General features: G+C 37.7%; 1 protein-coding gene and 1 long non-coding RNA gene across 4 annotated transcripts in view; one reads left to right on the forward strand and one right to left on the reverse strand.

Annotated features, from left to right (window-relative positions):
- The window catches only part of ROBO1 (roundabout guidance receptor 1), a 777,293-nt gene that overhangs the window by 701,438 nt on the left and 50,384 nt on the right, over nucleotides 1–25,471 (forward strand). For all 3 annotated transcript variants that reach the window (XM_067466684.1, XM_060770536.2, XM_067466686.1), the window contains 10 exons: nucleotides 677–801; nucleotides 2,299–2,470; nucleotides 5,752–5,957; nucleotides 8,424–8,505; nucleotides 8,668–8,836; nucleotides 8,940–9,106; nucleotides 12,956–13,077; nucleotides 17,130–17,361; nucleotides 18,435–18,556; nucleotides 21,870–22,041. In XM_067466684.1, coding sequence (XP_067322785.1) covers nucleotides 677–801; nucleotides 2,299–2,470; nucleotides 5,752–5,957; nucleotides 8,424–8,505; nucleotides 8,668–8,836; nucleotides 8,940–9,106; nucleotides 12,956–13,077; nucleotides 17,130–17,361; nucleotides 18,435–18,556; nucleotides 21,870–22,041 — 1,569 coding nt within the window. The remainder of the gene's footprint in view (nucleotides 1–676; nucleotides 802–2,298; nucleotides 2,471–5,751; nucleotides 5,958–8,423; nucleotides 8,506–8,667; nucleotides 8,837–8,939; nucleotides 9,107–12,955; nucleotides 13,078–17,129; nucleotides 17,362–18,434; nucleotides 18,557–21,869; nucleotides 22,042–25,471) is intronic.
- On the reverse strand, nucleotides 16,256–16,801 carry LOC137096713 (uncharacterized). The gene is made up of 2 exons (XR_010909637.1): nucleotides 16,726–16,801; nucleotides 16,256–16,400 (listed from the first exon to the last, which is right to left on the reverse strand). It is a non-coding gene; the product is annotated as an uncharacterized lncRNA (long non-coding RNA).

Consider the following 25,471-nt stretch of genomic DNA (forward strand, 5'->3'; position numbering starts at 1 on the left):
CTGAAGTTTTTATTTTCTTTGTCTAGGGGTGGAAGGTTTTTGGTTTTGTTATATGTGAAGTGTTTGCCTGTCAAACTCAGAGTTGCCATCTGTGGTTCCAGCTGGCTTGCTTACTGGCTATGGGGGAGCCAAGCTGAAAGAAGACCAGGAAAAGGAGGAATTTCCCATGTGTTGGCAGAAACAGATCATGAAAGGAGAATGAGCTATTGCTGCTGGGGTTTTGGTCAATGTCCCCCTTCCTTGGATATACAAGCACAACAGCAGTTTTCTACTTTGCATTCTCTGTTTCTGTTAAACATAAAAATAAATCCAGATCCCTCCGAGACTCAGATATATAATTTCTGGCTGGATCTACACTGCCATATAACTGGATTGAACTGGAATATATGAGTCTACATTGCAGTTAATCCACATTCTGAAACTGCCATATATGGCAGTTTAGATCCAGTGTTAGTTACACTGATTCATATGATCTGGTATATACCAATTTTATACTATTTATTATCTTTGACATTTATTTATTTATTTGTTTGTTTAAAACATTTTTATTCTGCCCTTCTCACCCCGAAGGGGACTCAGGGCAGAGCACAACATATAAACGGCAAACATTCAATGTCGGGAGTATGGAAGTAGCAGGAAGTCCTTCACTGGCATAACTGTATCTTTTCTCTTTCAGAGCCACCACACTTTCTAGTGAAACCTCGTGATCAAGTGGTTGCACTGGGCAGAACTGTGACTTTCCAGTGTGAAGCAACTGGAAACCCTCAGCCAGCAATATTTTGGAGAAGAGAAGGAAGCCAGGTAAAAGGAATTCTTCTTGGATTTTGTCAAACTAACACTAGCCCCTTGGTTGCCCCACACTTTCAGATTATAAATGCTTGTGGGACCTAATTTCTCTGGGAGGGTACATTGGAATACTCCTCTGCCTAATCATCATGTCATACATGGCATCCATGATGCACAAAAATACAGACATGAACACAAAACTGCACAAACCTGTCACTGAGATGTGAGCAAAGAGACTTAGGGTACAATTTTCAAAAGTTAGTTTCTCAATACTGATCCGGTGGAGGCTACTCCAGATAAGTATCAGTGGCAGTTATAATGCGAAACCCTGAGCTTGCTTGGAAGCTGCATGGCATGGCAGCTACGTCATCAGCTTCCAGCATTGCGGCTGCACAAGCGAGTGACACCCAAACTGGTTTGCCGCCACACTCCTGCCACACCCATACCTTGCCCCCCCCCCTTCTAAATTTCCCTAGCAGTGCCCACTAGGCACCAAAATGGCATTGGATACTCTGTGGATCTTGGAATGACATCATCCAGTGCACAGAGGAGATGAGGAAGGAAAGAAATCCCTCTCCCCGCTCTCCTCAGCACTCTGGATATCACCATTCCAGGCTCCAAGGAGTGTCTGGTGTCATGTAGAATAGAACTGGTTTCAAGTGTTATAGATCCAAACACTTGCCACTAGTATCCAAAACTCAGTGAAATATTATTTTGTACAATAAAGTACAGGTTGAGAAAGTGGCCATTAAAAATATCAAAATTACGTTGTGTTGTAGGAACCTTCTGCATGGCAACATATGCATACACATAAAGTAAAATTCTACTAGTATTAAACATTTTCTTGGTGTTTTGAGCAAAGTATGTGCTGCAAAAGAGTGACTTCACATACTTAAAAAACTTGAATGTATTTGCATTCTAATTATTACATTGGTTACATTGGTTTCCTCCCCCCCCCCCCCAATGCACATATTAGTTACTCATTGTGTGCAGTTAGATAGGGATTTTTGTACAGTTTTCAAATTTACATTTTGATATAACTCCCCATAGGGGAACAGAGTCTTCTCTGATATAAAGATAATATAGTTTTTCTCAGCTCTCATATACAATGCCAGAAGCCTGCTCTTCTATATTGACTGATTCTAAATAAAAGCAACCCTTTGTTAAATATATCGAGCTCTTTTTTATATGTTTTCATCATCTTCTGGTAAGCAGACTGTATTCCAGTATTTTGCATTCTGAATCTAAAGTAATCTCCACTCGTTTGGTTGGGCTTACTTCCAACCAATGCATAGCAGTGAAGTCATAGATGGATGTACTTTTTAAGATGGGATGGTACTTGACTTGTAGCCATGTAGAATGAACAACGTGAAAGCATGTATTTGAAAAATATGACAAACCATGCTTTAGTTATACTAATAGGAAAAGATAAATCTTATACTGACAACGTTTGGCTATTAAAGATATTTGGCTATATATAACTTGCTCCTTTTTCCATCCCTTCTTTTCCAGAATTTGCTTTTTTCGTATCAACCTCCTCAGTCTTCCAATCGGTTTTCTGTTTCTCAAACTGGTGACCTCACTATTACAAATGTCCAGCGAACGGATGTTGGCTATTACATCTGCCAGACTTTAAATGTTGCTGGAAGCATCACAACAAAAGCATATTTGGAGGTTACTGATGGTAAAATTTATGAAATTTATTTCCATACTGCTAATAATATAGCATCAGTAGAATATGCTTATGTTTTTATTTGCTTTTCATTGAATGTAACATGGGATTCACTGAAAATATTACAATCCCGCGCTATGTAATATAAGCAATATATCGTAAGACTAATTTTTACATGATGAAATCTAATTGCTCATTACTGATTGCAGTCGGCCCTGACTATGTGCTGGGGTTAACAAATTGAAACTGAATCCTGACGAGACAGAGGTCCTCCTGATTAGTCGAAAGGCCAAACAGGGCATAGGGTTACAGCCTGTGTTGGATGGGGTTACACTCCCCCTGAAGACACAGGTTCGCAGCTTGGGAGTAATCCTGGACTCATCGCTGAGCCTGGAACCTCAGGTTTCGGCGGTGGCCAGGGGAGCTTTTGCACAGTTAAGACTTGTGTGCCAGCTGCGCCCGTACTTTGGGAAGTCTGGTCTGGCCACAGTGGTCCACGCTCTGGTCACATCCCGAATAGATTACTGCAACGCACTCTACGTGGGGCTGCCTTTGAAGATGGTTCAGAAACTGCAGTTAGTCCAACGGGCGGCAGCCAGATTACTAACAGGAGCTACATACAGGGAGCATACCACCCCCTTGTTGTGTCAGCTCCACTGGATGCCTGTCCACTTCCTAGCTCAATTCAAAGTGCTGGTTTTGACCTATAAAGCTCTATACGGTTCTGGCCCAGGTTACTTGTCCGAATGCATCTGCCTCTACGTCCCACCTCATAACTTAAGATAATCCGGGGAGACCCTGCTCTCGCTCTCGCCAACATTGCAAATGTGGCTGGTGGGGACGAGAGACAGGGTCTTCTTGGCTGTAGCCCCCCGCCTATGGAACACGCTTCCAAATGAAATACAATTGACCCCATCCCTCTGGTATTCAGGAAGAAATTAAAATCTTGGTTTTGGGACCAGGCTTTTAGACAATAAACATAAAGCAGCACTTTGACTGGAAATGGATTGACAAGACGATATGTATGAGGATACGGTTTTATGGTTCTGTCAGTGGGTTTGTGGATTGAGTATTGTTTTAATGACTGTTAGGATAATTGGTTATAATTAATTGCTATTGTTTTAACTCTGTTTGTATTTATGGTTTTATACTGTGTTATTGATTTGTTAGCTACACTGAGTCTCCCCCCCCCCCCCCGGGGGGGGGGTTGAGAAGGGCAGGGTAAAAATGCTGTAAATAAATAAATAAATAAATAAATAAATTTAGTTCCAGGACACTTTTGAGAGACCAATATCTATGGATTCTCACAGTCCTTTATATACAGCTACGCATGTTCCTTATATGAAATGGGAGAATCGAGTTTTTGTTTTGGCCTTTTTTTGTGTGATTTTTTTTCTTTTTTAAAAAACCCACATGGATAGTTGAATCTCTAGATAAGGAATCCATGTATCCAAAGGGTCATCTATAAATAATGGAATATTGCTTAAGCAATTGTAAATTGATTGCCTTTCACAGTATCAAAAAGATATAATATAAATAAAATTTAACCATGTGTTTCTTTTATAGGAATGCTAAGGACATGACAAAATAGTCTATAGGTTTAAGTGTATGTAAGCTAGGAATATATAATACCTGAACTTTCAAAAATATGATTTTTTTACTTCATTTTGCATACTGCACAGATGAAACAGTTTTCTTCACACACTGCAAATAACAGTAGGACAGTTGTAACATCATTTAAACAATCTATGTTGATGGTTTTGAAAAAAGCAAAACCTTAGTTTTCATATCAAAATGTTAGTCAGATATACACTTGGTACTTCTCCTGTCTAGTCCCCTCTAGGAGATAGGACAAATAAAAATAAAGTATTGTTGTTATTGTTATTATTATTGTTAGTATGAAAAAGAAGTAATACATCTAAGCAGGTACATGTTGTAAATAGATTGTTGGTAAGACATACTCCATAATGAAATTATTTCATAATTCATGTAATACATTTTAGGGAGCTGTATTAGCACTCCCCCTCCTTCTCTTCTTTTTTGTTAATTTTGTGGTATAAACTAATCTCATCTATCCATGGTATAAGACAATTTCAGACAGTCTTCATTCAATCCAAGATGTTATTTGATTGCATCAATCTGGCAGTATTTTGCACCCCTTAAGAAAAAGTAAATCAATTAATTAGCTACTCACACTGTTCTGAAATCAACTGTACAGAACAATACAATGCATTAAAGTCTTATAAAAGTGATTTACCTTAATGTATCATTTGCATTAGAAAATTAAAACCATAGAGACAGAACAAATATGAAATAGGGTATGAACAAGCCCTATGAGGAACGGCTTAAAGAGCTGGGCATGTTTAGCCTGAAGAAGAGAAGGCTGAGAGGAGATATGATAGCCATGTATAAATATGTGAGAGGAAGCCACAGGGAGGAGGGAGCAAGCTTGTTTTCTGCTTCTTTGGAGACTAGGACGCAGAACAATGGCTTCAAACTATGAGATTCCATCTGAACATGAGGAAGAACTTCCTGACTGTGAGAGCCGTTCAGCAGTGGAACTCTCTGCCCCGAAGTGTGGTGGAGGCTCCTTCTTTGGAAGCTTTTAAACAGAGGCTGGATGGCCATCTGTCGGGGGTGATTTAAATGCAATATTCCTGCTTCTTGGCAGAATGGGGTTGGACTGGATGGCCCATGAGGTCTCTTCCAACTCTTTGATTCTATGTTTGTAAAACTTTATTGATCAACTCTAATGCTCACTTACATTTATATTTACAGATTTCATTACTCAGTAAGAATAGTGTCATTTCAAAAATCTTGTACAATAGAAATTGTATTCATTGGCTACATAAATTGTGTCTGATAGCTGTTCAGTAGTCCCCTTTGTGATAAGTTTCAGTTTTAGAGAATTCCCTGTCTTTAATCGGTTTGAGTGGGTATTTGGTGTAATATGAATAAATAGAAAAGGGCACCTTTCAAAGAAGGTGGGAAATTCATTCCGATATTCTTTATCTCTTTGAAGGTTAATGGAGCTAAGTGAATACCAGAAAAAGTCTAATACATGACACCACCTTTGTCCTGTTAATAACACTAGACATTTTGTAGGTGAACATCATATTATTATCCACTGAATAATGCATGTCTTCCACTTTAATTGCTTATTTAATTATCTTTAGATTCTTTTAAAGCCTGGAGCAACTACGGTTGCTTCGATGATTAAAAAATTTCTTCCAGTTGCCGAAATTTTCATTCCTCCTCTCATTGTTTGTTTGTGTGTGTGTGTGTTTTGCCAGTGATTGCAGACCGGCCTCCGCCTGTCATTCGCCAAGGTCCTGTGAATCAGACGGTAGCTGTCGATGGTACTTTAGTGCTCAGCTGTGTGGCCGCAGGCACTCTCATGCCCACAATTCTCTGGAGAAAAGATGGTGCCCCCATCCCTACACACGATTCCCGCATCAAGCAGCTGGAGACTGGTGCATTACAGATTCGCTATGCCAAGGTAGTTTAATAATGACATTGCACAGTACAGTGTATTTTGCTTTTCTTTTGTGTTTTGTCTTAGGGCCAAGGATGTTGCAGTCTCCAATTTTAGTACTGATGAAATGTTAAATATCTTTATTTTATTCATCTTTATTGCATCCTTCCCTTCTTGAGATAGCTTGTTCTATGTTCCCAAAGTACTGTACTTTAGATGATAGATTACAACAGAAACAACAGAAAATTATATTAGATTTCATCAATAAAATCTGTCTTCAAAGAATTAATTTAGAAAACTGTTTGTCCATCATGGTGGTACCATGGTGCTGAAAATGAAACAGAGCTTTAACACAGACATTTTATGAAACTACTTCATGTGTCTATAATGGATAAATTAAAATCTGAATTACAATTCCAAATGTTTGTGTTGCATCTTATATTAAATCGTTTTTAAGATAGCTTGTCTTAGATTTAGTTACTATAGTTTAAATTTTAATGGGAGTTCTTGAAAAACAGTTATTTGAAAAATAATCAAACAAAAGGATGTTTTCGGAGGACTTCTGAAAGCTCATGTGGTCAATGTGTAATTCTGTTGAGACCAGCTGCAGCAAAATCATTTGTGGTTTTACAAGGCATAAACACCTGTTCTTACATGCTGGAACTTTTTTGCATTAGGACGACATGGTTAATAAATTAGCCCAAGGGAAAGACATATTTTTATACAATACCTTACCTAAAAATATGTGGTTACCTGCCCATGCAACTCTTCACAATTTGTGCTGCTGACATGTTCTGTTGGATTTCAACAAACAAACAAAAATACATTTAGTTCAGCCTTTTAAGAATTGATTAACATTTAATTACTTAAGTATATATTTGGATATTTAGCTCGCCCTCGGGCTGAGAGGGGCGGTCAATAAATGCAAGAAATAAATAATAAATAAATAAATAAATAAATAAATAAATAATGCTGCCTGCAAATCCAGTTGTGGTAACTTGCCTGTCGGTAGATCCTGTCGATGGATTGACAGTTTCGATCTGCACCTCAGACATGTGATGTATCTTGCTCATCTTGGTGCCATGACACCCAATGATACAGATTCAATCCAAGGGCTGACAATATTATTATGCTTATCTTGTTTCAGGACCAATGTGGTGTAATGGTTTGAGTACTGGGCTAGGACTCCAACAGTTCCAATCCTCACATAGTCATGTAAACCATTAGGCAACCTTGAGCAAACTACCATATCTCAGAGAAAGGCACTTGCAAACCTACTCCAAATAAATTTTGTCAAATGATGTTCATTTTAAGGTTGGAAACTACTTGACACAGAGGAACAGCAACAGCATAGAATCGAGATCAGGATAACAACCTATCAATCTATGCACCTAGGATTTTTCAGTATGAGCCCCAGCAGCTCCTGATGATCAGTGATAATTAAATTCCTTAAGGCATTAGAGATTCCAGAAAAGGGGGTGGATACATAAACATCTTGGCAGGGGGTTGGACTGGATGGCCTACGAGGTGTCTTCCAACTCTGTGGTTCTATGATTCTACATTTGATTATCCCTTATCCAAAATGCTTGGGACAAAAAATGTTTCGGATTTTGTATTTTTTGGATTTTTCAATATTCAGATATATAATGAGGTATATTGGAAATGGAACTCAAGTTTAACACAAAATTCATTTATGTTTCATATACATTTTATGTATATAGCCTGAATGTAACTATTTTAAATAATTGTATGCATAAAACTAAAGTTTGTATGCGTTGAACTATCAGAACCAAAGGTATCACTATCTTAGCCATCCATGTGGACAATTTTGTGAGCGCATTTTGAATTTCAGATTTCTGAATAATGGGTTTTTCTAGAAGAATTAAGCAGCAGGCAAAGTGGGAAGAAACTCTATATCAGATTGGGGTATGGGGTGTGATATGTTAGGGTGTAGATGTAGAAGCTTCTAGCAAATTTTAAAAATACCTTTATCCAGATTTTAGATTTTTCACCTCCCCTACTTTTGTTAGTTCCATCCAATGAAAAAGGATTTTTCTCCTAAATGTTATAACTGTTTGAAAAGAAGAACTTCTTGTTCAAAGCATTTTAGGATTAAATGTTGCAGATATTTTATAAACAAATATTACGTGTTGACATTTAAGTGAATTCCAGGGATGCAAATAGTTCACCTAGTCTTATGCAGTGATTTAACTTAGTGATTTGCAAGACAGGAAAATGACGTTAAATCATTGAGACAGGAAATTTTACTACATTTTGGGCAAGATTGCTAGGCCCATTCTGTAATTAAAATTAAAGGGCACAGACACTGCAAGGCTGACAAGCTATTTTACTTTATGATTGAGTGCCTCCTTTGCCCCCTTAAATATCATAATATGGGACTTTGAGTAAGTTAACCTATTTTGAGTAGGACAGATAAAACTGGAGAATGTCTGATAATTGCAAATCTTTATTTCATCTTCTGCTTTTCAGCTAGGTGACACTGGTCGATACACCTGCATTGCCTCAACTCCAAGTGGTGAAGCATCATGGAGCGCTTACATTGAAGTCCAAGGTAAATCAGAGGATTACTCTGAATACAACAGAAACAAAGAATATAAGCCATTTTAAGTCTAAGCTGTCTTTCATTACAATGTAAATTTAAGTGTATTGATACAAGCACACTTGTGGTTCTATGTCAGCTCTTGGCCCATATTACTTTATTGCTTTTTATTAGAATTTGGAGTTCCAGTGCAGCCACCAAGGCCCACTGATCCTAACCTGATTCCCAGTGCCCCATCAAAACCTGATGTTGCTGATGTTAGTAGAAATACAGTAGCACTGTCCTGGAAGCCGAATTTGAATTCAGGTGCAACTCCAACCTCTTATATAATAGAGGCATTCAGGTATTTTGCTTTTCATATGATCTGGTTGTGCTTATGGTTTTAGGTTATTAAATCGCAAGCATGCACTAACCTGTTTTGTATGTATGTGTATTTTTATCCTTAGCCACGCAGCTGGCAGCAGCTGGCAGACTGTAGCAGAAAATGTGAAAACAGAAACATTTACAGTTAAAGGGCTGAAACCAAATGCAATTTATCTCTTCCTTGTGCGGGCAGCCAATGCATATGGAATTAGTGATCCCAGCCAGATATCTGACCCAGTGAAAACACAAGGTAAAACATGTATTTAACAGTGAGCTGAAGGGAATTATTTGCATCCTTGATTTTTTTTGTTTTGTTTAGAGAAATGTGTTGCTTGAAAGATAGCAGATACACTAGTTTTTGCTACTGCTATTAATCCAATTTGGAGATACCTTTGTTAAGAACCTCAAAGACACAAGATTCTGTCTGATACTAGACACTTCATGGAACACCACCAATTAAGTGATTTAGCGCCGGATTCCCCGCAAACGTGCATTGCGCTACGGATGAGAGGCGGCCCCCTCCGGCCGCGCACCACCAATTAATACCAGGCATTGTAGGCTAAATTACAAAAGAAGGAAATGGCAACAAACAGTTGCATCCTAGAACAGGAACAGGACCCTCTAATCATTAATTACACCACACCTTGAATGAAGGAGGAGTCCTTTTTATTTGTAGAATAACTGGAGCCAATAAAAGAGATCACTATAAAAATAAGTAGAAGTCCAAAAGCAAAAAGCCAAATAAAGCAGCAACATAAGCAGTGTCCAAACAGAGGAATAATAACAATGTCCCAAAATTTGCAGAAATAATCCAAATGCAATGAATAGCCAAAACGCCCTTAGAATAAAACCATGAACAGACTAGCCACTGCTAATCCACTTGAAAAACCATGAATCCTTAGAGATGAGGCCACATGAGACAGGAATATCCAGGAGACTTGAGCTAGATTCCAAACAATGCTTGATCTAAAGAAAATTCTCTAAGAGCTCAATTTAAATCCCAAAAGCTGGTTCCTACTCCCCCCCAGTTTTTGGCCTTAACTGCCTAATTCTTTCTGACCTGTGTAAACATTGGGCCTCTCGACGGTTCTGGCTGATTTCCAGACGGTGACTGGTCTTATCTGTCTCCTCATTAGCAACAGCAGGTGTGAAACTATCTTGCAAACTCAAGCTTGGAGAAGGGAGTAAACTTTCTTCCCTGGATGTGACAGGAACTTTCTCATGAGAACTTAGCCTTTCCCCTGACCCTTCTCGATCAGTCTGCAGTAACCTTATTGTCCAAAGTGTCTCCATTTTGCACCTCATCCTCACTGATCACATCAGGTTCACTACTCAAGTCAGACCTAGAAATATTAGAAGGGGGAAACACAATCACAGATTCAGGCTCAAGCACAGGCTGAGTCCCAACACAAACCACCTCTGACTATTTCTTGATGTAAAAACCTCTACAGAATCCATTGGGTTATCAGATGACTTTAAGGCGCGCGCACACACACACACACACACACACACAATTGAAGAAAAATTTTGCACCTCATCCTCACTGATCACATCAGGTTCACTACTCAAGCCAGACCCAGAAAAATTAGAAGGGGGAAACACAATCACAAACACAAACACAAAAAATTGATCCAGCACACAATATACAGAGTGTATCAAAAAGATGGACTTATTTGAAATCGCTCTATCTCTGCAACAACAAACTGCTCATGAATTAAACTATTATCACTTGAAAGGTGAGGGGTAGAATTTCAAATGATTACCTCTAGATGTCTGTCCCAGCATAGAGCCCCTAGCCTCAGTCATTCACAAGATTGCAACCCTGCAACATAAGGTGTTTTGTGCCCTGCTGTTTAGCAGACTGAATCCGTAATTACAGTCTAGCGAGTGTTTCAATGGCATTTTGGTTAGTAAAACTTGATAACTTATTTAATGACTTGTAACTTTTTGTGAAATTGTAACATGTTGCCATCTTGAAATATACTACTTTGAAATTAGTTCCATGATTCTGAAACACTCTGTACATCTTTAATAATTAAAATTTAGACAATCCAAATAGGTTTGGAACCAACAGATACTACCTATGAAAAAATAACTGCTGTCCACATAAGTATCATCTAGTATTTTCATGTTCCCGAATATCGCCATTTAACATTTGGAGATAATAAAATGCAGTTCTAAAATTATGTTACATGATTACCTTCTAGCATTTTCTCTGTATAACAAAATTATCTGAATTACTGCAGAATTTCCATTCTCTGTTTTTGGATCCAGGAGATAGCTTTATACAAAAGGTTGTGCACATATTATTGCAGTAACATAGCTAGCTTAAAGTCAAGGAAAAACTGTTCAAAGACCATTGGATTCTACAAAGGTTTTTGTTTTAATCAAACACTAAACAAAAGAGACAAGCCAATGACTGAGCAGTAGAGGGGTTGCTTCCCTCTGTGGTTTCCTGCTTCTTTTTTTAAAAAAAAATCTTTATATATTTAGAATGTATGGAGGGCAGTCTTTCAAAGATCAAATGAAAAGAACAAAATGAATAAACCATGAAAAGCAGGTCAACCTTTTGCACAATCTACAAAGGGATTGAGGATAAAAATGGGGAAGAGCATTAACGATGAAAAGACCTCTGAACATGAGCAATGTTATGTTATCTGCAAACACACGTCAGACTTTTGTTATTATTCATTTAAAATATTTCTATCCAACTCTTTAGCCACAAAGGCTCTCAGAGCAATCTACACATTGTTCATTTAACAGTTCCCTGCCACCTGGTTTATAATCTAAGTAAGACACAGTACTCAAGAGGAGAATGGTACAAGTGGAAGGCACAGAAACGGCAGTTGGGATGGAGTGAGGATCTTTCATATGTTTCTGGGCCTAGACATGATGGACCTGTGCTTGCTTCTTATTCTTTCCCTTGGAGGTCAGGGCAGGGCATTTCACCTGCTTTGTTTTCTAGGCATGGTGGAACTGTGGCTGCCTCTTCTTCACTTCCTCCAAGGCTAGGGCAGTGGCAGTAGGATAGAGGGAGAACATTCCATCTGCTTCCGAACCTAGGCATGATTGGGCTGTGTCTTCCTCCTCTTCTCTCAGTGACTACTGTTTTCAAGAGCAACACCATAAAATGTTTTATAGTAATGCTCTTCAGAATTAAGGAACCTTCTGGAACAGGATGGTATGTGCTATAGGGAGATGAAATGGCTGCATAAAAAGAAATGAAATAAAAATGGGCAAAATGAGTGAGCAGAAATACACCCCTACAATTAGAATTCTTAGGGTTCCTTTTCGATAAGGTGTAGCTGTCATCTAGACTTTTACCCTTCTCTTTCAGGACAAAAACTATGCAATGAAGAAAATTGATAGTTGGACCTGTAGTTTGGTACAGGCCAAAACCAAAGAAAGATACTATTTTGAAGTGAATATGGTGCTGTCAGCACACACACACAAGGGCTATAATTTTATTTAATGGGACCCAATTCAAACAAATTCCAACAAAATTATTTAGAAGCACAGTTCTCTTGTATATTTCTGCTTTATCTCGAAATCGTACTTTTTTGAGGTGTCAGTTTGAACAGAGTTTTTTTGTTTTGTTGTTGTTTTGTGTGTGTGTGTGTGTGTGGCTTTGATTTATGGGGCCATTGGAGCTACAATGGTCCAAAAAGCAGAAAGGCAAAAGAGAGAGAGAGAGAGAATGAATGAGAATGGAGGGAAAGCAATGTTACTCTGCTGCACATCACCAGATCAGATTTCAAGGCAACAGAAGAACATTGTTTCTGACCTTGCGCTTTGTTTTCAAAATGTATGACAACAAAGTCCAAGACTTCATAGGATGGAAGTCTGTCCTCAGGAGTACAAATTTTGGTTGACAACCAAGGCCAAACAGAATCTACCAGATTATTGGCAATCATTTTCACAGCCTTAAATTGATTTCATTTATCTCTAGCTTCTTCCTCCTTTTTCTACTGTTGAAAATGTACACTGTTTTCTTCTTTCTTACATATGAAAAGTTATATCAGTGGTTGATGGTGGCATCCAACCATTGTTTCTGCAATTCTTCGTTGGAGGGCTATAAACGTTTTTTTAATTGTTACAGATGTTCCACCTACCAGTCAAGGTGTGGATCACAAACAAGTGCAGAGAGAACTGGGTGATGTTGTTCTACATCTCCATAATCCCACAATCCTTTCTTCTTCCTCGATTGAAGTTCATTGGACAGTAAGTAAATTCAGAACATGATAGCAGCCCATACTAAAATCTTAATAAATAATGCATCAACATATTCTTGATCAATTCTAAATACACTTATTAAACTGTTTATGAGCGTTCACAGCATTAATATATGTCCTGTCTATGTAAATTGACACATATTTGGCTATTTTCTGATGTACTCTGCAAAGGAGAAAAGTGGTCAGCTTGCTTTTTTGCTGATTGAAAATTATAATGGGGTTGTTTAAAATTAAAAAGAAAGTAATGATTCCACTATTTTTGGGGGGTTTTGTGGAGCAAAAAAGTGGGATGTTATTATTATTATTATTATTATTATTATTATTTTGTACTGTGATTTAACTAAAGCACTGTGTGGGCACCATTAACTAGTAATAGGAGGTGCAGTGTGAAGATACAGTGGAGATATGCAAACGAAGCATGTTTCAGTTCTAAAACTATGTTTAATAATTTGTAAGTTAAACAGAAAGAAAAGAGTTGAGCAATGAACATATAAAACACAAAGATATAGAAAAAAATGACTGGGGTTATACTATGCAAAGAAAAGATTTTAGTAAAGAAAGATGTGACTAGAATATGTTTCTTATACAGTAATAGACTTGTCCTACTTTTTAAAAGCTTATTGCCTCATATCTTTTAATCAGCCTTGATTCTGGTGGTTAGCGTATCGGAAAAGAGCTTCACGTGTGTAGAACTTTGTTCATAAAACAGCCCTAAGCCACTTCCTGCCCCCCTCCCCCTTTTTCTCTGTCCAGCCCAAGATACTGACTGTATGCATGTTAAGATGCAACTGTTTCCTAGTGCAGTGTGAATGTACTGTTACATGTTATCAAGGTCCAGGAAAGAGTTTGCTGTTGTGACACTTGGTAATTAAAGGGAATTGCTGCACAAAAGGCCACCTGCCGTGGCCTGCTTAATGTTTAACCAACCACTTAAAACCTCACCAAGAGTCCAGTGCCAATACTCTTTGACCTGAAAAAAAAACACTGTTCTAAACAGCTGTAGGTTTAAATAAAATACATGTGACTAGGCTGTGCCATATTAAAAGCTAACTTTTAACCTATATCTTGCCCTATTCAGATTACTGTCAAATGGATAAATAAACAGAGGAAACGTTCTAAAAAGAAACTCTGGGATTTTGAAAATTAGATGCCTGTGTTAATTTCTGCATTGTTTTGTTTATTGAGTATATGCAAAAGAATTCTATCAAAACCTTTGTCAGGTGTGTTTTCTGTCAAAGTTTTCAGACATGAATATTAATAGTTCAGATCCTACATCATCTGCAAGTAAATGTAGTTCCTCCCAAAATATGTTTTACATTTTGAAAGTTCCTTGAAGAAATATAACTAATAAAGCAAACAAGCATTAAAACTTTGGATGAACACTGTACTAACACTTTTTCTCTTTAAGGTAACCATGTTTGGAATCCTTTTGGTTAGTGTCTATTATTGATGTGCTGTAACATTTTTTATTCCCATAAGAGAGAATGAATCATCTAACCAATTTTATTCCAACTGCCAGACGTCTTTGAAAACAATGCACTTTTTGAAGAGGTCTTTTGTTGAGAGAGGAGTGTGGCAAAAGAGTCTGTTGTATGCCAGGTCACCCTGCCATGCCCCCTGATGATACTCAGAGAATATAACGGAAGACAGCCAAGAATCTGGAGGCTGTAGTCTTCCTAGATCCTCCCACACCTTTTACCTTCACTCACATTATACTACCTCTGGAGGAGGAGTATGGCAGCTGTCTAATTAAGGCTGTAGTCTTCCATGTTTTCCACCACTTTTCCCCTTTATCTGGTGCACATCAGGACATTACTTTTCTGCAAGGTTTTCAGGATCCTTTCATAGTTCTGTTGTGCCTGCTCACTGTGCAACATCAGGAAACAGGTATATTCAAGGATTTGAGAAAACTGAGAAAGAATGCTATAGAAAGATTCTTGCCATTGTACATTTTAGACACATGAAAATCCCTTTTTGTTTGTTTTTTCCCTTTAGCATTCAGATATCTCAACTAAAGTACTCCCATTTGAGCAGATGTTAAATAATAAACGACTACATAAGAAAAATCAATTGAATCAGTGCCTTTAGTCTAGTAGAACTAACAACATGTTTTATGTCATTATATATGGAGTTTGGAAATGAGATACACTAGATTATCAAGGTAAAACAAAATAGTTTCATTCAAAGTAGAATTACATCTAATTATAATATTTCTAAACAAACAGAGTTTATGTCTGCCCACATTACATTTCCATTCACACTGTGACCAAGATTCTTTATGGTTGAGTGCAGCATAAAGAGTTCTACATGAAGAACTCTGCTAGATATTACCCTGTCATCATCCCCAGAACTCACAATTACATTATAGCAATCACTTTATGGCCATTGCTGGGGAGAGTGGAGGGGATCAAGAACTGTCTGGCTATATCCTCATAGCAATATGCTGACAAAGGCATCTTCCACTCAGGTCATCCAGAGGCTCAACATATGCGGTCATCAGTCTATATCTGGCTAGTGGGACCTAGCAAAATGTTTCTTGATACCCTCTATTATTTGCAGAGCTAGATTGATAATGACCAAAAGAGTATAAACATAAACTGAACACAAACCAAGAACATTATTCACATCAATTGCAATCCTCTTCATGTCTCAATACATGACACTGTCATTCAATGTCTGCTTATGGGTCACAGAAAGACACTTCTCCAATAGCTCTTGCTGTCCACCAACAACAGAGTTTCCGGGGTGGGAGAGGTTGCCATAATATAGCAGTAAGGAGGGGGGGCATTGTTGCGGAGGAAAGAGGAGAATACCAGTATCCACAATAACAAAAAATACGTACACAGAAATAAGGTGGCCTTCTGCTTGAGTACATCACTAATAGAATGCCAGCCAAAGACTCAAAGTGCCAGTGCAATCTGTCTCAAAAACCATTACTTTTGGATTAACTTTATACACTATACAACTCCTATGTATATTTATGTGTGAAATTCTTATACAGTTCATGGTGGCAGTCATGAATTGACTCTTAACATACATGAGGTGTAATGAATGCACCAGAACCACATAAGGTTCTAATAAATTTACTGCATTTGCAGCATTGCCTTTTCTCAATAAATAAGGGGTTCATATTAGTCCCTTCAGTGATAATGTAAGAGAAAACCTACCTTTATGTACTATACCCTCAGTTGAGAACACGAGAGTAGAGGAAATGATGTTCTTTATCTTGGATAGCCAGGCACAGTTAGCAGAATCTAGATCGTACCAGTTGGCTGCCTTTTTCACTTCATTCATGGAAAATTGGCAAGGAACCTTGTGACAATTTAATGACAAAGAAACTTATGACATCAGCATAATGTCTTGCTTTTCAGGGTCAGGCAATCCCGCCCCCATAGAAATCTACTGACATTGATGGGACAGTAATCTTAGGTGAATTAAAATCAATTCTGGTTTTGTTTTGTTATTATGCATTTTTCTTTATAGTATATTATGTCAAATAAATAGATAGTCAATAATATACATGTTTACATTACATTTTGTTTGAAGAGAAATTTGTTTCCTTGCTGCCCTCACTTACATAGCTTGGTCGAATAGATATTGACTTTCTCAACTACATACACTGCGTATGGATTTTTACCTTGGTCTCTCATGTCTTATCCCAACGTTGTATCCACATCCCAGGAGGCTTTGGATTATATCATTCAAACAACAGCCAACACTACAAAAAAGAGATTTTGAAATGAAGGAGGTTTTCAAAAGAAGTTTGTGATATGGCATGCAGCTTGCTGTTCAAAGACTTTTTAAAAATCTCATTGAGCATGTTCTCTTCCTTGAGTTGATTCCAAAAGTTGCTGTTTAGATCACAGCCAGAGCCTTGCTGCTATTTGAAGTTAATTAAATACTAATATAAAAAAACACAAAAATGCAAAGATAGTTGAACACCATGGTTTCACTGCAATTTAGGATATATTTTTCTACTTAAAACAGTTTCAGCTGATATTTACTAACTAGATTATACAACATTTCTGTCTCCACTGTCAGGTTGACCAACAATCCCAATATATTCAGGGATACAAAATTTTATACAGACCAGCAGCTGCTTCTCAAGGGGACTCTGAGTGGCTGATTTTTGAAGTGAGGACACCAACAAAAAACAGTGTTGTCATTCCTGAACTCAAAAAAGGAGTAAACTATGAAATTAAGGCACGGCCTTTTTTTAATGAGTTTCAAGGAGCTGATAGTGAAGTGAAATTTGCCAAAACTCTGGAAGAAGGCAAGTAGTAGCATGTCTATCTTCATCCTTTTCTTTCTGAAGTATCCTGACTTCTTTTTCCTTTGACATGTTCATTACTTGATGTTCTTTGAAGTACATTCTTAAAATTGGAACTCAGCCCTTCGCTACTGCTAAGAGACTGTCAATGCATAGAACTGATTTGTTTGTTGACACAGAAGTAAATATTCAAAAACATGTGACTGAGAAATAATATGACAAAATAAGAAATGCACTTCGCTCATTTACGCATATCTGCTGAGTTCATAGTCTGGTCACAAATGACTTGTGTCAGATTCAGGCATACATAATAATCACTATCTTGCACAGACAGCATATTAAGCATCAAAGAACGGTACTTCAAGGAATGAAAACCACACATTAGGAGACTTCCTGTCCATACTGGTTACAGTAAGGGAATTAAAGAGGAGCGAAGGCTGTAAAAATAAATGAATGCAAAACCACTAAGCATTCAACTCAATGTTTTTGTGTGGTTGTAATTTGAAATGAAATCTATAAAACGGAGGGGATAAAGTAAAAGTAGAAGTAACACTTCACATGTCATGTCTTACTGCGCAGCCAATACATTTTTCAATATGTTTTGCAAAATAAAGTAGTTGAATTTTGCTTTTTGGTATATTGAGTTTACTTGATACACTGAAAAAATGCTTTTGGAATATTATAGGTTGCTTTGTATTTTTAAGTGTTTTTAATGTAACAATTAAGAAGTATCTGAAAAGCAATTCAGTAATGTGTTTCTGGTTAAAATACTTATATGTGCTACTCTTATGTTTTAAATAATGTTTAGTGCTTTAAAAAATCAAAAACTCTGATCCGATAGTGAATTTTAAAAATAAAGTTTAAGTCTCAAAAAGAATCATGTTGAGACCAAAGTCTGTCACATCATAGTACTATATTCTTAATGTACTTCTGTTCAAGGGTTTGCAGTTAGGCTTAAATGCCACAGAATATGTTTTGGTCTCCACTAGGCCTGTCTCTAGTCCATTAAAAGTTCTGCTTAAGGGCACTGCAAAAAACTTGCCTTAATAACAATCATGCTTCTTTCCACAAATAAGCTCCAAGTGCTCCTCCGCAAAGCGTTTCAGTAACCAAGAATGATGGAAATGGCACAGCGATTGTAATTACTTGGCAGCCTCCCCCAGAGGATACACAGAATGGAATGGTTCAGGAATACAAGGTAACATATCCTAGAAAAATATAGACTAGGTAACGTGGAAAACCTGTTTGTGGTTACCTGGCTCCATCTGGTGGAGAAAATCAAAGCACAATAAAATGATAATTGGGTTGTTCTGTACATGTGGAATATTTATATACTTTTCAAATGTGCCTTCCTGAGAGAAAATATTTGAATAAGCCTAAAACATCAGTGTGTAATTACACATATGTAGCCAGAATTTACCCACAAAATGCTTATGCTGCAGCTAAATTTGCAAGGAGCAGCAGAAACGGAATGGTATCTGGGCAAAGACAAATTATGATGTCAGTATTATAAAATGCAACAAAATATATATGCACACTGAATTGTGGGAGTAAATTTTACCTTTCGTGGGAAGAAGAGGAAAATACTGAGTGCTAGCAATTATGACATACCATGAGGTTTTTAAGAAGCAAGTGATGAAAATGCATTGGAAGTAGTAATTTCCAATATAATAAATTGGCCATATCTTTACTTTCCACATATATATCGAAGTTTTTCAAATAATTGAGAGTTACATAAAAGTTTATGTGACCCAAATCAGTAGTGTTTTCATGGATACAGGCTTTTATTCCACACAGCAATGACTACATTGTGAGGTTTTCTGTGCTGATCTGTTGTTTGGAAATCTAGTGAAACCCAATTTTCCCAATTATTATCTGTCCAATGGAGGAGACTGTCCAAATAAAGGGAAGTTCTTTAGGAAATACTATATACTGTATGCTGAATTATATTTTTCATCAATGACAAAACTAACCTAATTCCTAAATATCCAAATGGTAACATATATCAATATCCTTAAATAGTCTGCTATTTCTCTTGTAGTGCACACTTTCCCATTCTACTTTTGGATGTCCTAAGAACAAATTTTATAATTCTTCTTAGTCCTTTCACTAGAATAATTAAGCTATGTAGTCTTAACTTTAAAGTAGCATTTTTAAAGCAACTGTGCACAATGCAACTTTGCACTCAAATAAGGAACCTTATTAAAATTAGATATGTGATCCAGCCTGACTTGGAAACTGTAGTTGTATTTACTTCTGTATCTGTTTACACCGCTGTCATGGGTTTCCTCTATAAGCATTTTTAAAAGTTGCCTTAAAGAAAAGATGAAGGGAGAAGCAGTGTTCATTTCTCTAAAACTTCTTCTTTTGCAAAGCTAAGTGAAACAAAGCATACCTAACTTGTTTTTTAAAAACATACGCAACAACATGGAAGTAAGTATGTTTTGGCATTAAAAGCAATACCAGAAACACTGATTTAAAATGAGGATGCTTGCCATAGTTGCAGGCGAAACGTCAGGAGATAATGCCTCTAGAACATGGCCATATAGCCCGAAAAAACTTACATCAACCCAGTGATTCCGGCCATGAAAGCCTTCGACAATACTAATTTAAAAGCTTCTGTCTCTTTAAAACAATTGTAACCATGTATCACCAAATTATGTATTTATTAAATATATATCCTACCTTTCTCCTGATAGGGAACTCAAGACAGTGTACAATAATTTTTTTAAAAAAAATCTGCTAAAATCGTATTATGTAGAAGTTTTTAACAGATTTTTTTAAAAAAAATCTACGCTGTCTGCTAAAATCATTCTATACAGAAGGTTTTAGGAGCCGGTTGGTGACGCAGCAGGTTAAACCACTAAGCTGCTGAACTTGCTGACTGAAAAGTTGGTGGTTTGAATCCAGGGAGTGGGATGAGCTCCCGCTATTAGCCCCAGCTTCTGCCAACCTAGAAGTTTGAAAACATGCAAATGTGAGTAGATCAATAGGTACTGCTTCTGTGGAAAGGTAATGGCGCTCCATGCAGTCATGCTGGCCATATGTCTTTGGAGTGTCTACGGACAGCTTTTTGACTTAGAAGTGAAAATGAGCACCAACTCCCAGAGTCAGACATGACTAGACTTAATGTCAGGGGAAACCTTTACATTTATCTTATATAATTTTTTTTTAAAAAAAAAACAAAAACAAAAAACAAGCCATTGTTTCAAAAAGCACAAGGTTAAAACAATTTAAAGAACATTTGAAACCATTACAAATATTAAAATCTCAGCACACTTTATTTAAAACACTTTGCTGCCAAGACTAAAGGCCTGACTGTATAAAAATGTGTTTGCCTTAGAAAAGAGCAATGTAGGAGCAATTGAACCTTACACATTGTTTTCAGCTTGAATACTGTTTTTGACCTTTAGACTCTTAATAAATGGCCTAGCACAATATACATGAAAATTTTGCGTGAAATGTAAGAATATTTCTGCAGAGTCTTCACATCTCAGAGAAGGATCTGTCTTTTCCCAAGCCAATGTAATTTTTGTGGTGAAAAAATGTAATCAAAATCTGTAAGGTTAACTTCAGTTTGGGGGGACATACACATGAAAGGAGATCGTGTTTACTGTATCACAGTGCTAGGCTTCTGAAATGGTTGAAAACTGCTGTTTTAAATGTTTTGATAATCTTTGTTTTGAAGCTTCTTGACATTTTCCATATTGCGTGTTGTTTCCTACTTTCTGTAATTTTGAATACAAATGCTATTTTCTGTCTGTATAATGTTAAGGCCTGTTCTCCATCCCTGTTGGAGCATTTAGTCTAAACACCTTTTTGGAGTGTCAGAGATCCAACTGCATTTTCTACAAACGAGGCAAGTGGTGGGTGAGCTCTTCAAACATCCCAGAATTGCAAGCATGGAGGGGAACAGGCACTCCATCCCCACCTCCTTCCAGCTGTGACCTTCCTTTTTAGGGTTTCCGATCACATGAGCCTCTATAATCATATTCAGCTGAACACAATTAAATTTCAGCTCCAGATTACATTTCAGCTTTACACAGAAAGGTCATGGGTAGAGAAGTTGGGGCCATAATAGGCTTTCTGTGTTTTCTCCATGCTTGCAATTCTGTAACACCTGAAGAGAGCTGTAAAATTCCAGCAAGTTGGTATCAAGGATTCCTAGGAAAGCACATGCCTGGTGTTTCCCACAGTTTGGGACTGCTGAATTTTGTTTCACTAAGGCTTATTATATGAATTCTTCTTAATTTTCCAAACTAGCCAAAATAGAGAGAGAGATTTCTTGTATATCATCAGATCCGTAGACTTACTCACATGGTTATCCAGACAGTTTATTTTTTATTGGTGTTTACATCAATTTGTTAACAGCTTTTACACAAGATCTAATAACTTCACTAAATTTGGCTTGCTATATAATGAAGGAAATAACCATATGGCACATTTTAAAATCTTTACTTATATCTCTTCTTTTAAAGCTGTGCAGATTTAGAGTTTTTTATTCCTTGCAGATCTGGTGTCTTGGCAATGAAAGTCGGTATCACATCAATAAGACAGTGGATGGTTCCACGTTTTCTGTAGTAATCCCCTTTCTAGTTCCTGGTGTTAGATATAGTGTGGAAGTGGCAGCAAGTACTGGAGCTGGAGCTGGAGTGAAAAGTGAGCCACAGTTTATTCAGTTAGGTAAGGTATTTATAATTCTTTTTGTTTTGAATTTAGGAACTGGTGTGAGGTCGGTGGTGTTCTTTTCCCCCCTGATCCGGTGGAATGAAAATCATTACTGTATAATGTTGTCCCTTATATATAATGGAAAAATCAATGTTTAGGGTTTTTTAAATTTATTTTGGAGAGGGGCATTTTTAAGCCATGGTGAGTAGAATCTGTGGACACAGAAGCCATGGCCAATTATGCCTCTCTATAGTAATGTATTGATTTGAATCCATAATATGAAAGTGGCAGAATGCAATATGTAATGTGTTGTCAAAAGCTTTCATGGCTGAAATCACTGGGTTGCTCTGAGTTTTCCGGGCTGTATGGCCATGTTCCAGAAGATTCTCTCCAAATGTTTCACCCACATCTATGGCAAGTATAAGGGATCTTAAGGAAGAAGAAGGCTGAGGAGTAGAGAGGGTTTTTTTTTTTAAATGAATTTATCAGACAGGGAAAGATATAAAATAATCCCAATGCTGCTCCACCAAATTATAAGGAACCTCACACCAAGGAACTTCTTTTAGCAAGGAGAAGGAACAGGGGATTCTGAAATAGTGAATCCCACAAGCTGCCAACAATTGTAAGGGACTCTCACAGGAGGGAGGTTGATAGAAATGGGAAAGATATAACTGTGTGTGTGTATATATATATGAATTATGTCTGAACGGAGAGGTTTTTAAAAGGCTTCTTCAATTGGGTACGCTGCCACCTTATTGTTTAATATCCAGGCTGAGTTATATGTATGGAGAGGATACTTAGTAACACCCTTCTGTGTGACTATAATGTTTATTTTCCTCAGAGGGTTTAAATACCAATGACGTTCACACACAGGCTGTTGTAAAGTGTTAATCATAATAAAACGTTTATTTAACAGGCTTAAAATCTTGTGGTACAAATGCGTAATGTTTTCTGGAAGTTAATGGCACAAAAGCTTTTGGTTACGTTTGATGTACAATCCTTAGATGAGTTCTGGGTTCAAATCTAGAGTTAACATACAGGAGATTATCTCAGGAAATTAATCTCTGAAGATAATTCCAAACCAAATTCCCACTTTCTGGAATCTAGCCAAATAACCTTTTGTCCTAGCCTTCCTCAGTGATAAAAGAAACAGACCATAAGCAAGGTCCGGTTCCCTGTCAGTATTCCTGGCTAATTCCTCTAGTCCTTGAATACTACAAAAGATTAACCCAGTTCTCCTATCTAGCAGTATCAAACTGTGAACACCAACCAACTACTTAACTCCCAACTGGCAAATCCCAACTGCCAAACTCAAGCCTCAAATTCAAAAAAGTACACCTTTTCCCCTTATCTGAATGTTAGGTTCTGCTCCCTATTTCCTAACCAATCCTGGCCATCTACTCTTGGCTTCCTGGACTAGAAAACACCCCCTCTAGGAAAACCTATTCTAAGATGGCGTCTCCCTGTTTTCCTAATTTAAAATGGCCGCCGGGGCTTCGCTAGGCCCACATCCTAACTGCTAAAGGTAAGGGTTCTTTACAGCAGGCATCCTCGGAGGTTCAGGGGTCTGTTGGAAACTAGGCAAGTAAGGTTTATATATCTATGGAATGTCCAGGGTGGAAGAAAAAACTCTTGTCTGCTTGAAGCAAGTCTGAATGTTGCAATTGGCCACCTTGATTAGCATTTAATTTCCTTGCAGCTTTAAAGCCTGGCTGGTTGCTGCCCTGGGGAAATCCTTTGTTGATAGGTTTTTGCTGGCCCTGATTGATTCTTGTCTGGAATTCCCATGCTTTTTAGTGTTGCTGATTATAATAATAATAATCATCATCATCATCTTTGTCGAAGGCTTTCATGGCCAGAATCACTGGGTTGTTGTAGGGTTTTTTCCAGGCTATATGGCCATGGTCTAGAGGCATTCTCTCCTGATGTTTCGCCTGCATCTATGGCAAGCATCCTCAGAGGTAGTGAGGTGTTTTTTGGAACTAGGAAAAAGGGTTTATATATCTGTGGAATGACCAAGGTGAAACAAAGGACTCTTGTCTGCTGGAGCTAGGTGTGAATGCTTCAACTGATCACCTTGATTAGCATATAATGGCCTGACAGTGTCTAGAGCAAACTTTTGTTGAGAGGTAATTAGATGTCTGCAGACTACTTCAACCAAAGAAATCAGCCATAGCAGAGCACCTGATGAACCAACCTGGACACAGCATTTTATTTGAGAACACAGAAATGCTGGACCACTCTCACAACCACCATGTCAGACTACACAGAGAAGCCATTGAAATACACAAGCATGTGGACAATTTCAACAGAAAGGAGGAAACCATGAAAATGAACAAAATCTGGCTACCAGTATTAAAAAAACCCTCTAAAATTACAACAGCACAACAACAGAGAGGAAACAAACAAGGACATCTAATTACCTCTCAACAAAAGTTTGCTCTAGGCACTGTCAGGCCATATAGCCCGAAAAAACCTACAACAACCCAATCATTATCTTTATTTGTAATCTGCCACCATCTCCCAGAAGGGGACTCGGGGCGGCTAACATGAAATCGAGCCCCAAAATAATACATCATAATTAGACACAAAACAACAGAAAAATTACATCACAACAAAATGCATAAAATAACAAAATAAAATAAACAGTGCAAAACAACATAATAAAAATCAAACACAAAGGGCGGGCCAGATGCACGAGATAAAATGTTAAAATGTTAAAACCCTGGGTGAGATAGGAATAGAAAAAGTGCAATTATGAGGGAGGAGCCCAAGAAGGAGGATCAGTGGGGTTTGGCCTTTATATACTGTCCTGTTTTTTGAGGTTTTATTTTTTACTACTGGTAGCCAGAGTTTGTTCATGTTCATGGTTTCTTCCTTTCTGTTCAAATTGTCCACATGCTTGTGGATTTCAATGGCTTCTCTGTGTAGTCTGGCATGGTAGTTGTTAGAGTGGTCCAGCATTTCTGTGTTCTCAAAATGCTGAGTCCAGGTTGGTTCATCAGGTGCTCTGCTATGACTGACTTCTTAGGTTGAAGTAGTCTACAGTGCCTTTCATGTTCCTTGATTTGTGTTTGGGCAATGCTGCGTTTGGTGGTCCCTATGTTGACTTGTCCAGAGATGCATGGTATACGGTAAACTCCTGCAGAAGTGAGAATGAAACCATGAAAATGAACAAAATTCCGGACAAGAATCAATCAGGGCCAGCTAACACCTACCAACAAAGGATTCCCGCAGGCAGCCAGGTTGTGAAGCTGCAAGGCCATTATATGCTAATCAAGGTGACCAGCTGCAACATTCACACCTGCCTCAAGAAGACAAGAGTTCTTTTTCACACCCGGGACATACCACAGATATATAAACCTTACCTGCCTAGTTTCCAACAGACCCTTCAACCTCTGAGGATGCCTGCCATAGATGTGGCCGAAACGTCAGGAAATAATGC

Source organism: Anolis sagrei, chromosome 3 (assembly GCF_037176765.1).
Source record: "Anolis sagrei isolate rAnoSag1 chromosome 3, rAnoSag1.mat, whole genome shotgun sequence".
Lineage (NCBI taxonomy): Eukaryota > Metazoa > Chordata > Lepidosauria > Squamata > Dactyloidae > Anolis > Anolis sagrei.